This window comes from Halichondria panicea, chromosome 1, assembly GCF_963675165.1.
Source record: "Halichondria panicea chromosome 1, odHalPani1.1, whole genome shotgun sequence".
Classification (NCBI taxonomy): domain Eukaryota; kingdom Metazoa; phylum Porifera; class Demospongiae; order Suberitida; family Halichondriidae; genus Halichondria; species Halichondria panicea.
Genome location: NC_087377.1, coordinates 6,966,398 through 6,984,005, shown reverse-complemented (window position 1 = coordinate 6,984,005; position 17,608 = coordinate 6,966,398). Strand labels below are relative to the sequence as shown.

The following is a 17,608-nucleotide window of genomic DNA, read 5'->3' as shown; positions in this document are numbered from 1 at the left end:
GAGTGGCCAAGAGAGTTGTGGGCAATACAGCTTGCCGGACTTTTGACTGGGAAGGCGCAGGCAGCATACGCCTCCCTGAGGGCAGAAGAAGCCGCTGACTACGATAGTGTGAAGCGAGCCATCTTCCAGAGATATGAAGTCAACGAGGAGACTCACCGAAGACGGTTCCGCCAGGATCGAAAGAAGGATGGTGAAACATACCTAGGATAGAGTGGCCGACTTAGAGACTACTTTGACCGTTGGACTAAAGATGCTGTGATGTCAGTTGAGGAGCTAATGATCCTAGAGCAGTTTTTGCAGTGTGTACCTGAAGACCTGGCGATCTGGATCAAGGAGAAGAAGCCCGAATCGCTAAAGCAAGCAGCTCAGTTTGCAGATGACTATATGACTGCCAGAAACCAGAAGGTAATTGCACCAGGGACTCCCCAGAGTGAGACCAACTGACAATCTATCACCTACCCCAAGGCCTCTAGCTATAAGAAGTGGACGAGCGAGAGGACAAGAACTAATACCAGCGGAGACAGGCAGTGCTTTCATTGTAGACAGTGGGGCCACCTGATGTTTAACTGCCCCAATCGGAAGCCGCTGAAGCAGAGTGGAGCTGAGAAGTCGAATTTGTATGCGGGAACTTGTACGGAAATCGCCTGGAATCTGGAGAGTGACAAATTTGTTCGCAGCGGAACACTCCAAGGCAGGCCAGTACGGATGCTGGTGGACACAGGCTGTACATTGACAATGGTGAGGTCGGATTTTGTAGAGGCAGATAGAGTAAACGCACAAGAGAAAGTCTCTGTTCGTTGTGTGCATGGGGATAGTGTTGGTTCCCCACAGCCAAGGTTGAGCTGCAGATTGGAAACTGGAAGAAAGAGATGAGAGTGGCAGTTGCTCCTGATCTACCAGTAGCAGTTCTCCTCGGAAAGGATACATTTGGAGATGGGACAATGGAGACTGAGATTGGACTCTTGGCAGAGACAAGAGCAATGAAACGATGTCGTGAACTTCAAGAGAAGCAGACGGAGGAGTCTGGAGAAGCAGATCCCTCAGAAGGAAGCAACGTCGGTGCAGAGTTTACCGATGATCTATTCCTGCAAGTGAAAGGAAAGAGCCGAATGACGAGGTCAGAAAAGAGAAAGGCCAGGAAACTGTATGCCAGGGGGCAGTCAGAACCCAAGCAACCAAGAAACCCAGAGCACCCTAAGAATGACGAGCCAAGGAAGGAGGAGGGACAGGTGCTTGAAGCTGACACTGCACTACAAGCAACCCCTGAGGAGATCAAGAGCTGGCAACTGAGTGACCCACCCTAGCTGATGCCAGGAGACTTGCTGACAAAAGACCCAATGGAAACAGTTATTACTACTGGGAAGAAGGCCTCCTCTACAGACATTGGCACCCTCCAGACGGTAGAGAGGATGGGCCCAAGGCATGTGAGCAGCTGGTACTACCCCAACAGTGCCGACAGCCAGTACTGCAGATTGCCCATGACATGCCCATGGCTGCATGGCCACCTTGGCATCAAGAAGACAACTGACCGGGTGATTCAACGGTACTTCTGGCCAGGTGTCTTCAAGGATGTGACTCAGTACTGCAGGACATATGAGGTATGCCAACGAGCCCAAACAAGAAAACCTGTTCGAGCACCCCTGATCCCTATGCCGCTGGTAAAAATACCATTTCAAAGAATAGCAATGGACCTGATTGGACCCTTACCCAGAAGCAAGCGTGGCAACAGATTTATTCTCACCATTTGTGACTATGCCACACGATATCCTGAGGCGATCCCGCTATCAAGTACAAAAGCACCCCGAATAGCTCGTGAGCTGATGTTACTGTTTACAAGAGTAGGAGTACCTGAGGAAGTTCTCACTGACCAGGGGCCAAACTTCATGTCTGCTCTACTGGAAGAGGTCTATCGGGTATTACAGATTCAAAGAATTAGGACAACACCATACCACCCCCAGACAGACGGCCTGGTTGAGCGATTTAATGGCACATTAAAGAGCATGCTGAAGAAGTTCACTAACCGAAACGCAACAGACTGGGACGAATATTTGCCATACCTCCTGTTTGCTTATCGCGAGGCTCCTCAAGAATCGACTGGGTTCTCACCCTTTGAGATGCTGTATGGCCACAGAGTCCGTGGGCCACTTGACATTCTGCGCGAAGGATGGACTGACGAAAAAGCTGAAGAAGTACCGGCGATTACTCATGTAGTTACAATGAGAAACAGGCTCAGTGAGATGGCTAAGCTAGCTCAAGACAACCTCAAGCAGGCACAAGAAAGACAGAAGAGATACTACGACAGTGGAGCTAGACTCAGAAGTGTAGAACAAGGTGGCGAAGTCCTTGTCCTTCTACCAATGCAAACCAACAAACTCAAGCTTGAATGGAGAGGCCCATACAAAGTCACTCGGAAAGTGACAGATGTCGATTATGAGATTCAAACACCCGGAAGGAGACAGGAAACCAAGTCTACCATATCAACATGATGAAGAAGTGGAACCCAAGTCCAGCCAATTATGCGACGGCACTTTCAGCAGAGTTAGAACGTGAAGATGACACTGAAGGGTTACCCCCTACCAGTTGTGATGTCGGTGAACGAAGTCGATGTGGCGACTCGTACTCCTCCATCTAAGGAAGGAGGAATGTGATGTACTTTGTACTATGGACTATTGATAACATAATTGGACAACTCTTTGGATCATTAGTTCCAGACTGTTCTTATTTATTCTAGATTGTTCTCAATAGACTCAGGGATTTTCTAGTTGTTTCTTGTACTTTTATTTGTTAGATACATAGGTTGGTATATAAGCAGGTGTATTTTGGTTATACAGTGGGTTGCAATTAAATGTTGAAGGTCATTCTATTGTGATTACGTTCCGAATACAAGGCATACCGCTCGGCTTTGTTACAATTACATATATAATCTTCTAGTGCCGAAAGAGAAAATACATGCATGCCTGCCTAGTGGCTATAAATAATATAGTTCTTACAGTACAGATCTATTGTAATAGATGTCTATCTATAGCTACATTATAAGATGTGAAATTAGGTCTACCAGACTCTTGAGGGTCAAATTATGCTAATTTAGTGCCCATTATTCTCGTTGCATGCAATGAGAGTCGGCAATAGTATAGAATCTAGAAGTCTCCCAAAAATTATGCTTGCATAAATTGCCAAGCCTGTGGCAGAACTATACTATTGCCAACTCTCATTGCATGCATATATATCTCTCAATGGGTATAACCAGAGGAGGTCCGACAAGCGCGGTGCAGCTCAAGTAATTAGCCTCTGATTACATCAGGCAAAAACATACGACGTGGGTGGATAATCAAAGGCTAATTGCTTGAGCTGCACCGTGCCTGTCATACCTCCTCTGGGGTATAACTGTACGGTGCACACATGAATGTGCTCATAATCATAATATTTATGTACGTACCATCATTATACTACCATGTCATCAACCATATAATTTTATGCTTCTGTGCGTGCATGCATGGATTCTATTAAATTGAGGTTAAAATAATTAATCACTACATTACAACAAATATTGAAAGTTGTGGTCTATATACAATGTTTACAATGGTGCACATGCGTTGACATCCGTTCTATCATTAAATCTCGTTCTATTGTGAGTGTACTGTAACCTCAACGTTAACATACAGAGGACCTGAATCTTGTAGGTTTTGCACTGCACCCCTTCTGTGGCTGTCAGTTACAGCAGCAAATGATTGATTGTGCTCAAAAGAAAGGTCTTCTAAGTTAGAAGCATGTACTGGGAACTTTAGATTATCGATGTAGTCATACTCAACATCTGTTGCTTCAGAATCAGGTGCACACAGGGTGTGGTTGATAGACTGACGGCTGACAGTGCCTGGATGCTCTGGAATTGTTTCGTACAGTGAGCTTGTGTGTAAAGCTGATCTTTGTTGCGGTCTCCATACTAACCCATAAGCTGCATTTTGCTCCACACTGGCTAGCTCATCTAGAGTTTCTCGTATCCCATAAGCTGCATTTTGTTCCACACTGGCTAGCTCATCTAGAGTTTCTCGTATCCCATAAGCTGCATTTTGCTCCACACTGGCTAGCTTATCTAGAGTTTCTCGTATCCCATAAGCTGCATTTTGCTCCACACTGGCTAGCTCATCTAGAGTTTCTCGTATCCTTGCGATCTTTTTTCTTATCCTCAAGTGGTAAAAATGGAGAAAAAACAAGGTGAGGGTCAGAGTTACAATTCCGACCATTTCAAAAGGCAGAATTAACCACCAAAGGTTAGTTGCATTGCTCACATCTGCATGACATTGTGTTCACATAATGGTGCATGTGTGCTGTTAATTGTACACAGTAAATACATAAAATTATATGCAGCGTGCAGGAGGATACAGTCTGGCTAGTTTCATACCTTCATTGTGGTCCATTTTGAATTGGATCAGACTCAGGCTAGCAATCCGTAATTAGTCTCTTTGCTTACCTCCGTTGTCAAATTTACTGTTATGACTTGTAATATATATAGTTGTATAACGGATTGTAATGCAGGATGCGACTGCGGTATTTATAATTATGCTGGGAGTGTATAAATAGACTGTAAACAAAGGAGAGAGGATGATTACAAAGAGCTGTGTACAACAATGTTTAGGAAGCGCATGTGTGTTGTTTCTGTTATGAATGCATTCATATTACATACATATTCATTGATACACTGATTGAAACCATGCAGCATGCTATACAGTAGACTCTCGTTAATCCGGCCACCCTTGGGACAGCTAGTGCATGCAGCTTGGCCGGGAATTATATAGCGAGGTGGCCACATTTCAGAAAATATATAGCCGCGGTTATAAAACGACCTTACCTCGAATCTAATGACTAATTTAGCGGTTCTGTCTCGAGGACAATGAATCATGCTCTCTATTTAAGTGTAATACAGCCAAACCACACTCGGGTATAGGTTAAGGCAGATTTTAAGCAAAAACAGTATTAAATTGAATGAAGTGTACTGTATACAACTCATTCATATATGCATATATACTGTACCAAATATATGAAAGCAGCTTAAATACACATAGTTCCTACTGTACTATAGTAAGAGCTTTCTTTTGATACTAAGATGAGGTCATAAAATTGTGTATTAGAGGCTGCATTCTCAAAAGAGTTGTTTAAAATAAATGCAACATGTCAGTAAACATGGCAACGATGTTATCATATTCAACGTATAAGATATAATTCAAGAGCAAAAACATGCATTGATGATGCCATCTCACAATGATAAGGCACTTTATTATGGCACTGATCTTAATATTTGTGGTTGAAGCTCTGGCCACACGAATATTTACCCATGCATGGATGAAGCGACCTTAACTACCTTTACCTGCAGTGCAATCAGCAACCACGAAAATATTATCCACGAAATGTCTAAATAATAATATTATTGCTGAACCATGTATATTTCCCCCCGAAAAGTACCCGCTATATGTCATTTATACGTACAATGAAAGATGTTAGCAAGCACTTAGCGGTTTGGATTGTGTTTTGTTATTGTGTGTTTATCATACCCCCCCTATGTTAAGAGTGAATGCATGTTTTGTTTTTGTGGTACTAGCACGTATGTCTACAATTTTATACTGGGATGACATTGAGTATTTACCAAGACTAACGTTTACCCATGCATTAGCACGTACATGTACTGTACGTATGTATAGCTTTTATACATGTACACTCCGTTATTTCATGCCGATAATTAAAACATATTTATGATAGGTAGTAATCATTATAAGAAACTTTATAAGATAGGTAGTGATCATTATAAGGTGGTCCAAAGAAACCTTAAGCCACAATTTTTGTGCCAGTCTGTGGACCATAGTACTAGTATAGTAATTGTTAGCATTTTCCATGAAATTTTGAATTCAAATTTACTCGGATCATTGTTATCTGTACCACGATGTGCTCTGATGCTATGGAGTGTATTAAGCTCGTGTACTGTAGCATGGGCAATTCCGTGTAATGTGAACCATTCGGCCGTCAGTATTTGCAATGTATGCACACAATACAATACACAATACAGTATATAGCCTAGACAACAGAAACTAATTACATATATCGAAAACCTATAATATGCATGCATTTAACTTCGAAATGATGGTATTTTTTATTTTAGTAATGTTTTTCTAGTCGGATGTTCATACGATTTCATGTTCTTGTATATCCATCACAGAAATAGTAATTAGATTTGTAGAAGCTATTTCTTTTACCCTTTATATATAGTAGGTATAATTATTAGTTATTCCATGCAACATTAATTTTGAAGCCACTCCTTGGCGGAAACCATAGAACACAACCATAATTATAGTGAAAGGCAGTGGGTTACAATTAGCTTTGTCTGAGCACTCAAAATGTCATAATCTGGCCGTAATGAAGGTATAATAACTAGGGTGACGCAAGCGCCATGGGGCAAGTGACGCATCCAACTCTGCTGAAAGCTAGATATTGTGCAAATGACACCACATCTTGTGGCAGGTTGATGACAAGGCTTGCGTATTCATATTGTCCAAGTGGTAGTCGATAGATGGACATTATTGGCATGACTGCAAATATACAACAATGTAAACAGCATCTTGGATTGAACAGCAGATTGTTTGAATAGAGGCATATCGGGATTCACTCTGTATATGCCTCTGCCTGCATGCATGTATTGCTTCAAGCGTGCCTGTGTGGCCTCTGGAGTCTCTGTATTAGTGTAATGAACATTTAAAAATGGTTGGCAACTTTCTGCTGGCTTATGCACATTCTACACAAAAATTTTTTATGTTATATAAATAATTAGGCAAACACCTGCAGAACCGTTTGAGTCAGTTACCTTCACTTCCTGCTGCTCCTGTGTGCCCTGTATCTTTCTCTGGGTCTAGCAAGCCTCCTTTCCCTCTTTTTAGCTGTTTCTGAGGATCCTCCTTATCGCTAGTTTTGTCGCTATTCATATCTTTATCGAGCTAAAGTTATTGACTCACGTAGAAATTGGTAAAGGATCACGAGTCACAAAAGCAAATATCGTATGCCGGTCCATGTGCCGGCCTGCCGGTCCACGGTGGACATACATACATACACCACCCGGACCACGTGCATGACTAACTAAGGGACTCGCTTCGCTCGCCCCAACTACTAGGGTGACGCAAGCGCCATGGGGCAAGTGATAAATGTTTATGTGGTCTATTTTGTGATTGGCTATACATGTAATAATTATTTTAGTCTGTAGTATCTCTTTGCTTGCTTTGATCGTCACAAGATAATCACACACAATTGTTATAGTACCTCCTGCAACTGAAGTGTACGTATAATTATAGTGAACTATAATGTTTACAAAGCAGTTACTACAATGTATTTTAGCACCAGCCTGTGAACTCTGTTAATGTATTTTTATTTTCAGATTCAGAATAGTTTGATGTCTCTTGCTTGTTGTAAGAATTAGTGTCCTAGATTGAGATGATCTTTGAATGGAGCTTCCATTTTAACTTAATAGCATTTGTCAGTCGCTTTCATACTATATACTCCTGCTTATAAGCATAATTATACCATGCATATATAGGCCTTGGCAAATTATGCTTTTTATTTTGCTTATCAAAAAGTCAGCCTATTATTCCAGTTTGGTGTACCATGCATGGTTCCAATTTAAAGAATAGACAATTTTATTTGTAGTTGTATTGATAGCACTACCTGAGGTAGCCTTGTTGTGTCTAGCTACATTATTTTAGTGTTTTTCAACTTTGTTCCATTAAAAAAAATCAGCCCGGGACCGAGGCAAATATATACCTAGCATTACAGAAAGAAATATAATCCTCTAGTGCCAAAAGAGAAATACTTCTCCATGCCTGCCTAGTGGCTAGCTATAGTGCTTACAGTACAGATCTATTGTAATAGATGTCGTATCTATAAGATGTGAAATTAGGTCTACCGGACTCTGAGGATCAAATCATTCTAATTTAGTGCCCTATTATTCTCGTTGCTAGAAGTCTCCCAAAAAGCATGCTAGCATAATTTGCCAAGCCCTAACCATGCAGTTGGCGAAACTACTATATTGCTGACTCTCATTGCATGCATGCATGTATCTCTCAATGGGTATAACCAGAGGAGGTCCGACAGGCGCGGTGCAGCTCAAGCAATTAGCCTCTGATTACTCTCAGCAAAAACATACGATGTGGGCGGGGCGTGGGCAGATAATTATTGTTCAATCGAAGGCTAATTACCTGAGCTGCACCGCGCCTATCCAACCTCCTCTGGGGTATAACTATATGGTGCACATGCATGCATGTGCTCATAATCTTTATGTACGTACCATACTACCATGTCATCAACCATATAATCTTGTATGCGTGCATGCATGGATTCTATTAAATTGAAGTTAACATAAATTACTACATTACAACAAATTATTATATTGAAAGTTGTGGTTACAATGTTTACAATGGTGCACGTGTGTTGACATCCGTTCTATCATTAACTATTGTGAGTGTACTGTAACCTCAACGTTAACATACAGAGGACCTGAATCTTGTAGGTTTTGCACTGCACCCCTTCTGTGGCTGTCAGTTACAGCAGCAAATGATTGATTGTGCTCAAAAGAAAGGTCTTCTAGGTTAGAAGCATGTACTGAGAACTTTAGATTATCGATGTAGTCATACTCAACATCTGTTGCTTCGGAATCAGGTGCACACAGTGTGTGGTTGATAGACTGACGGCTGACAGTGCCTGGATGCTCTGGAATTGTTTCGTACAGTGAGCTTGTGTGTAAAGCTGATCTTTGTTGCGGTCTCCATACTAACCCATAAGCTGCATTTTGCTCCACACTGGCTAGCTCATCTAGAGTTTCTCGTATCTTTGCAATCTTTTTTCTTATCCTCAAGTGGTAAAAATGGAGAAAAAACAAGGTGAGGATCAGAGTTACAATTCCGACCATTTCAAAAGGCAGAATTAGCCACCAAAGGTTAGCTGCATTGCTCACATCTGCATGACATTGTGTTCACATAATGGTGCATGTGTGCTGTTAATTGTACACAGTAACTATATATATGCAACGTGCAGGAGGATACAGTCTGGCTAGTTTCATACCTTCATTATGGTCCATTTTGAATTGGATCAGACTCAGGCTAGCAATCCGTAATTAGTCTCTTTGCTTACCTCCGTTGTCAAATTTACTGTTATGACTTATATTGTATAACGGGATTGTAATGCGGGATGCGACTGCGGTATTTATAATTATGCTGGGAGTGTATAAATAGACTGTAAACAAAGGAGAGAGGATGATTACAAAGAGCTGTGTACAACAATGTTTAGGAAGCGCATGTGTGTTGTTTCTGTTAATGCATTCATATTACATACATGTTCATTGATACACTGATTGAAACAAGCGCGCATGCCATATACAATAGACTCTCGTTAATCCGGTCGCCCTTGGGACAGTGCATGCAGCTTGGCCGGGAATAGTAAGGTGGCCACATTTCAGAAAATAGCCGCAGTTATAAAACGATCTTACCTCAAATCTATAATGACTAATTTTGCGGTTCTGTCTCAAGGATAATGAATCAGCTCTCTATTTAAGTGTAATCCAGCCAAACCACACCCAAAATGTCATAATCTGGCCGTAGTAAAGGTATAATAATTATCGTATAGCAGGTTATTTTCAAGGTAGTACATTTTACAGATTACTCACATTTCGTGCATTTTATTTTTGAGGATATACAGAGGTTCAAATGACCACACCCCTACAGTAGAGAGGTCGTTCAACCGGAAGTAAACCAATTTCGAGATTTTCGAGCTCAAAAACTAGTCCCTCGAAAAATAATTATATGGTACGTACGTGTACATTAAAACTGATTGGGGCAGCCAGAACAATATAGCGGAATAGCGAGTGGACGCATTTCAGGGCGAGTTTTGTGCAGTAAACATGTAGCTAGCAATTTGTGCCAACAATAAAATAAAAAAAAAAAAAAAAAAAACTAAATGGCTGATATATCAATTAATGTGGCCATACTTCAGAGAGCCGGAATAGCGAGAGTCTACTAGATCAAGAACTGACAATTCATGACTGTATATATATATAGTGACAATAAATTAACAAGGCAACGGACAGTACTTCTAGAAACAAACATGTGCTTCTAAAGCTGCACAGAAACTTGCTAAAATCCCTTTTTACTTTGCAACAAAACCGGATCACATGCTTGGAACTGATAAAGTGTGCTATACAGTATAATTTTTTTATTGACCCTATATAAATAGCTGAGAAAAATTGTAATTATAACTTCAATTGTGACATGAAATCTATTGCTGTTGTGGTATCTGGTCGTAGTTGTCACTGGAGACAGGAGGATAAAGACTTTGAGACTGTGATCATCCCCCATGATACTATATATAGACAGGCTCGGCTCGTTTCGTAAGCTCCATCTTTCCTTCCCTCCTCCTCTCATCTGCATGACCATGAGCAGCCTTCAGCCCAGATCAGCCAAGGTATTTCATGTCAAGGTGTGTATATTAATTATTGTGAGAACACCAAATGAGCCAATTTAGTGGTGAAAAAACAGGTTCAACTAACTGACATGGCATACACTCGTGATACCCTTGCGTCATTGTTCTGACGTTTAACGCTATGTACTGAAGTTTGGGTCTGCGTATATAAACAAGCCTACAGTTGCAAAGAGCTGTGAATGTTGACCTTCCAATCTAACATGTAGTCAAACATATTTTTTCCTAAGATTACACCAGAATTATACGTAACTGATGGGATGGTGCAATGCAACAATTTCCCTAACCCTAAAACTATTCATTGGTCCAGTGGTTGGATTTAAATTACTGGTATGGCCAACCTAGTTAGTGTGTTGGTGAGATCCAGAGGGCCGGGAGGGAGGGGGGGAGCTCTTCAGGGGCCGTCTGTACCGTTACATGTTTTACATTGGTATAATCCGGCCCAACCCTATACCTACGTATATTATTAATTCTCCATTATAACTGATCTCAAAATCCTTGCTTTCCCGCAAGCAAAGTGTCTTGTGGGAAGACTGTGTGGTCAAAAAATAGAATTTTGGACGTATAAAAGCGTGCTTAGATGTACGTAGTGCAGACATGTATACGTGTCTGCACAATATAAACAAACAGAGCACTAGTTGTATGCCTCTGGCGTATGCGAGCACCCGAGGTAAAATAATCACCTGGAACAATTATTAATAACATAATAATACTCTGCATGGATATGGATAGCTACATGTATTGCAATTGGTTCATGCATGTGTGACACAGAAAAATATTAATTATTAACATGCAGTCATGCATGCTGAAATTACTGTGCATGATAATTATAATTATTACATGGCAATGGGCGAGTTACACCACTGTGACAGCATCCTATAGGAGACTTGGTGTTACATAGTTCGGTTGTGGCGGGACTATCATAGATCGATCGTGTCCAAGTTGGGTATCTGTGAGCATTGAGATTACTCATAAGGTTATTAGTATACATACATGCATGTACACCATAGGTTAGGGGACCTACTCATGCATTGGCCATATTAATGCCAGAATACTCGGGTGTTGTTATCTCACAGCACAATAAAACCTTAAATACGTGGAACGGGGCCCCAGAGGCTCGCACAACGAGCTAGGGAGTGACAATGAGAATTGTTAAAAAAAAGTATGATATCAATACCAACATCAAATCATGGTTAAGGTAATAGTGTAATAAGGTTCTAATAAAGTAACACTGGGCATTGTTAGCATCATTATTCCTCGGTGCGCATGCACAAGCGAGGTATACGGTAGTGTGTTTGTGTGTCTGTCTGTGTGTGTGTCTGTGTAGACTGCTATAGCTGCTCAAGAATGAATCAAGTGCAAGTAAGAGTTTCTATAGGCTTCTAGTCATGTTTACTTGGATTTTAATTCGTGGATTTGCAAAATAATGCTTTGTTCTCGAGTTATGCCTAGTTTTGCTTACTTGCAGCCTTTTCAGAAGAGCACGTAGCCAAACTTGTTTACCGAGTGTTGCTACTCTACTTAGTAGTTAGCTCTGCACTAGAACGCTAGCTATTGGTAGCTGCAAGAGTGAGAAGAGAGCTGCAAGGCTCTGCTAATGCAGCCATTAATTTTAGACTTTAACTTTTGGCATCGATCGTTCTTAACAACAATCATGGTCGATCATTACCCACTCCTTGAGTTTGCATGCAGCAAAATTAATCGTTCATCATGTCATGTGTATAAAACTTTAAAGCTATTAGTAGCTTTATGTTATGTATAGCTTTGGCATCTCCACCGAGGCATCAGCACCCGCGGTGCTTTCATTTCCTAATCATTTGCAGTATGTTAGCTTGGCTAGAATAGCTACTTTTCTCTCGAAGTTTCTGTTTATTTTTTCTCCGTTCACGCACATTCCTCCCTAAACATTCAAGTCATGACCAACCTCGTCTGGTATAATTAGTTTTTAATTTGGCGACCCTCACCTATAGATTCGCCAAATCGCCAAATTAATATATACCCACTATACGGTGTGCCCCGTGACTCGTTATAAGAATTTATTGGCATACTACAATGGTTTAACAAATTCCTGCACAGTGTGAGTAATAATAGATAATTATATAATACATCGTTTTACAGCCATGCACCCTTGAATAACGACCATCTGGTATAAAACAGCCACAAGCTAAGGTCTGGATTGCAGCCCATGCAGTGCACATGTAACAGTAGAGACAACCTCGCTACTCCGTACATATAACGATGCAGCTTTCTGCTCCTCAGAAAACAACCCCCCAGCCAGCCAGAAAATTATTGCTGAAATACACATTTTTGTGTCCTCTAGCCTGCCTCCGTAGTCTTTTTAAAGCTTGCAAGACCTAGCATTTAGTACAGTTTCACGCTTCACTAGAAATTGGCTCATGGAAACATATACACATGTGCAAGAGTGATCAAACCTCTCAACTATACAAACACCTGTACGACCAAAACCTTGTTCTCCAATGGTGTCTGATATATCAGATATCAGTATAGAAGTTCTACTGCACATGTTTTAATCTATAGCTATTAATAATGAAAGCACCGCAGGTGCTGATGCCTCGGTGGAGATGCCAAAGCTACATAACTCAATAGCAAACTCAAAGAGTGGGTAATGATAGACCATGATTGTTGTTAAAAACGATCGATGCCAAAAGTTCAAGTCTAAAATTAATGGCTGCCATTTGCAGAGTGTTGTAGCTCTCTTCCTCACTCTTGCAGCTACCAATAGATAGCGTTCTAGTGCAGAGCTAACTACTAAGTAGAGTAGCAATTCTCGGTAAACAAGTTTGGCTACGTGCTCTTCTGAAAAGGCTGCAATGGCATTCCAAGTAAGCAAAACTAGGCGTAACTCGAGAACGAAGCATTATTTTGTAAATCCACGAATTAAAATCCAAGTAAACATGACTAAAAGCCTATAGAAACTCTTACTTGCACTTGATTCATCCTTGAGCAGCTGTAGCAGTCTACACACATACACACACACACACACACAAACACACTACCGTATACCTCGCTTGCGCATGCGCACCGAGGCATAATTATACTACACACGCTGTTCAGGCCGTAATTTAATAGTTAGACACTGTTTTGAAGGTGTCTATGGGATTTAGATGCTCAAAGGCACTGATTTAGTATCCTGAGCGTAGTGAGGGTACTATATACAAGTACTTGAGGGGTTCTAAATCACATAGACAGATAGTAGTGCGCATGCGCAAACCTTGCCCTCGAGGCTTGACTACAATACTTAACAACGAGATACTAGGTAAGTTTCGGGTATACTAAATAATAGTTAGACACAGTTTTGGAGGTGTCTATGGGATTTAGAAGCCCAAAGGCACTGATTTAGTATCCTGCCCTGCTCTGAGGCACTTTTCCCACGTACTTCCCATGTAGATCTTATCAACTAGTGTGTAAGTCCTCTGAGGCACTTTTCCCATGTACTTCCCATGTAGATCTTATCAACAGGGGGTGCTAGGGATGCTCGAGCACCCCCAACCAGCCTGAGTCAAGTATACAAATCACAGAGAAATGTATCTGATTATCCAGCTGAGCACCCCTTCTCTTGCAGTTAGGCTGTTAGCTAGCTAGTATATAGGCAAGGAAAACGATTCAGTCTCTAAATGATGAGTTATTCTGGCTTAAATCTACAAACTAAAGTCTATTTGTGCCGGTTGAGTTTTACCTTCTCATAAAGTTATCATAACTTTGTCATACTTCACTGGAATTCAAGTTTCATATACCATTGGATTCCTTGTTAAAAAGCGCTTCTTTCTATATGCTGTAGAGCTGGTAAGCTCCAACCAGTTTAGTTCCCCCCCCCCCCAGGGTTATAATTATAAACTTGACTTGCTTACCTCCTAGCTTTGTTACATTCAATTGATTCTTGTCATTTTCTGATTGATTCTCGTCATTTCCTGAAGAACACAGGAATATCTAATTTTGTCGGTCAAATTGGTACAATACTTACCCTCTTTCACACTCGACTGATTAGACTTGTCAATTGGTAGAGGATCTAAATATAATAGGACAGTTCTGGCAATAACACACATGTCACATTGCTGTACAATGCAGACTAAATTAGTAATAATGCTCTCCATGCACATACTAGCCTCGATTCCAGCCGCAAAGAGAAAGGCGGCCTGGTATACCTTGTGCTTGACAGCAATTTCACCATACAAATTGAAAACGAACAAAGTTACAAAAAGGAAGAATATGTATGACAATGTAACCACAATGGCAACTTTCAAAGACACTAATCAAAGTAGAATAATTATGCTACAGCAGTGTTGCTTCTTCTAGTTCTGTTTATCAAAGAGACAGTTCAAGAAAGCCTCCCAGATAGCTAGAGCTGCCAGCTAGGAAGAGTGGTGGAATCTTTAATACATCAGTAGATCTTGAGTGAATAACTTCCTGATCGAGTGTCTAGTTAAAAGCTTTCAGGAGTGATCATTAGCTTCTTTATCTTAAGATTTGGTAGCAGAAGACTTGCCTGGTCAATATTACCACAGCCTCATCAGGGGACCCACAGGAACACATCATGCCTTTCCTATAACATCTGTAGCCTTACAGTATAGAATGTCGTTAAGTAGATACTTAGCTTGATACAATAAAGGGCTTAAGAACCCAGTTATCTTAGCACAATACTTCCAAATAAGTTCTATCACAGGAGTGGTTCTATGTAACGGACTGTAACTTCAGAATACAAATAGTATATGGTTTAATTTACTGACAGTATCCACAAATCCACGGATTACCCCCTTTCTGGGGTAATGTATGCGCATGCGCATACAAGGTATACCAGGCCACCATTTTCTTTGCGGCTGAAATCGAGGCTAACATGTAGTATAATCTTAATGGTTCCCTTGCAATCATACATAATTTTTTTATAATTGTTATACGTACCTACAACTTGTGGGTGACTAAGATCATTCTGCGTTGGTGGCACAACTTTCGATTCATTGCCTCGTACGGATGCTTGAGTGCCTAGATGTACAAAATGTGTAAGAGAGTAAGTTAACACTACACAGTAACTATTACTTTCATCACAGTTGTTGGTTTCCACTGTATCCTTCTTATCTTGCGTTGGTGGCTCAGCTTTCGATTCATTGCCTTGTACGGATGCTTGAGTGCCTAGATGTACAAAATGTGTAAGACAGTAAGTAACACTACACAGTAACTATTACTTTCATCACAGTTGTTGGATTCCACTGTATCCTTCTTATCTTGCGTTGGTGGTTCAGCTTTCGATTCATTGCCTTGTACGGATGCTTGGGTGCCTAGATGTACAAAATGTGTAAGAGAGTAAGTTAACACTACACAGTAACTATTACTTTCATCACAGTTGTTGGTTTCCACTGTATCCTTCTTATCTTGCGTTGGTGGCTCAGCTTTCGATTCATTGCCTTGTACGGATGCTTGAGTGCCTAGATGTACAAAATGTGTAAGAGAGTAAGTTAACACTACACAGTAACTATTACTTTCATCACAGTTGTTGGTTTCCACTGTATCCTTCTTATCTTGCGTTGGTGGCTCAGCTTTCGATTCATTGCCTTGTACGGATGCTTGAGTGCCTAGATGTACAAAATGTGTAAGAGAGTAAGTTAACACTACACAGTAACTATTACTTTCATCACAGTTGTTGGTTTCCACTGTATCCTTCTTATCTTGCGTTGGTGGCTCAGCTTTCGATTCATTGCCTTGTACGGATGCTTGAGTGCCTAGATGTACAAAATGTGTAAAAGAGTAAGTTAACACTACACAGTAACTATTACTTTCATCACAGTTGTTGGATTCCACTGTATCCTTCTTATCTTGCGTTGGTGGCTCAGCTTTCGATTCATTGCCTTGTACGGATGCTTGAGTGCCTAGATGTACAAAATGTGTAAGAGAGTAAGTTAACACTACACAGTAACTATTACTTTCATCACAGTTGTTGGTTTCCACTGTATCCTTCTTATCTTGCGTTGGTGGCTCAGCTTTCGATTCATTGCCTTGTACGGATGCTTGAGTGCCTAGATGTACAAAATGTGTAAGAGAGTAAGTTAACACTACACAGTAACTATTACTTTCATCACAGTTGTTGGCTTCCACTGCTTTCAGATAAGAGTCGGCATCGTGGGCATCTTGATCTAGTAAATTGCATCGGTAAATTTCAGACGTAATAAAAATATATATTCTAAACAGAAAACACTTTGAGGAACGAAAGCACCGCCCGTTCTGATGCCTCAATGCAAAGTTTATAGGACTGATAAGGTAAAATTTGGCAGTAAACCCACCAAGCCCAAGAGCGTAGAAGCTATAATAATAATTATACACACTGTACATGTAATGAAAGCACCGCGGGTACTGACGCCTCGATGGAGGTGTCGAAGCTACATAACATAAAACTACTAGCTATCTTACACACATTACTAATGATAAACATTGTTGCATTAATTAGGAAACACGAATAGTGGGAAATGATCGACATGATTGTGAGTGTTTAATAACGATTGATGCCAAAATTTCGAGGTTGATGTTAACACTAGAGCGGTGCTGTAATTAGAAGGAGACCTATTTCCGTTACTAAACCTCAGTGAACTCCGATTCAGTTACGAGATAATTATGCTTGCTACAAAAGATGTATCGCACCCTTTATAAATATCTTGCGAGTTATACCTAGGACCTCGGCTGGAGAAACAACTAGCCATAAAGACTTTGAGCAACGAGCTAAACAGTCAGTTACAAGTGTTCTACAAGCCAAGAGTTAATTTGTCGCGGCAAGGTCACGGTAAACTGCCAGCTAAGCATGTCGTATCTCTATATATATTATGCTATGTACTTCAAAATCTATTTATAGAAATCTATTTTAGACATTTCCTGTACTTTTGTACTGCATACATGTAATAGTTGGTGTGCATGCCCTCTTCTCTTTAGTACTCCACATCAAGAGTTCATAATGAACTCTTGTCCACATGTATATACCGTAACATAATTATGTTTAGAACTCATACAACTGCATGGTAGCTGTCAATTCGTGCCACTTGGGAGAATTTATACTACAGGTATTCACCCTAGAGAAATTGGGTAAGTAGCAGTAGGACTCTTAAGCTAT

General features: G+C 40.7%; 2 protein-coding genes across 11 annotated transcripts in view; one reads left to right on the top strand and one right to left on the bottom strand.

Annotated features, from left to right (window-relative positions):
* LOC135339285 (uncharacterized) overlaps nt 1-17,608 on the top strand; it is a gene marked incomplete in the record, with an annotated part of 254,087 nt that overhangs the window by 179,854 nt on the left and 56,625 nt on the right.
* Nucleotides 11,189-17,608, bottom strand: part of LOC135338765 (uncharacterized) — a 55,190-nt gene continuing 48,770 nt past the window's right edge. For 4 of the 10 annotated variants that reach the window (XM_064534848.1, XM_064534862.1, XM_064534853.1 and 1 more), the window contains 12 exons: nt 16,581-16,643; nt 16,434-16,526; nt 16,287-16,379; nt 16,140-16,232; nt 15,993-16,085; nt 15,846-15,938; nt 15,699-15,791; nt 15,553-15,645; nt 15,418-15,498; nt 14,483-14,527; nt 14,370-14,429; nt 11,189-11,450 (listed from right to left, as the gene is read on the bottom strand). In XM_064534848.1, the coding sequence (XP_064390918.1) occupies nt 11,377-11,450; nt 14,370-14,429; nt 14,483-14,527; nt 15,418-15,498; nt 15,553-15,645; nt 15,699-15,791; nt 15,846-15,938; nt 15,993-16,085; nt 16,140-16,232; nt 16,287-16,379; nt 16,434-16,526; nt 16,581-16,643 (974 nt within the window). In that variant the 3' untranslated portion in view covers nt 11,189-11,376. The remainder of the gene's footprint in view (nt 11,451-14,369; nt 14,430-14,482; nt 14,528-15,417; nt 15,499-15,552; nt 15,646-15,698; nt 15,792-15,845; nt 15,939-15,992; nt 16,086-16,139; nt 16,233-16,286; nt 16,380-16,433; nt 16,527-16,580; nt 16,644-17,608) is intronic. The other 6 variants (XM_064534874.1, XM_064534887.1, XM_064534879.1 and 3 more) reach the window with 6 other exon arrangements.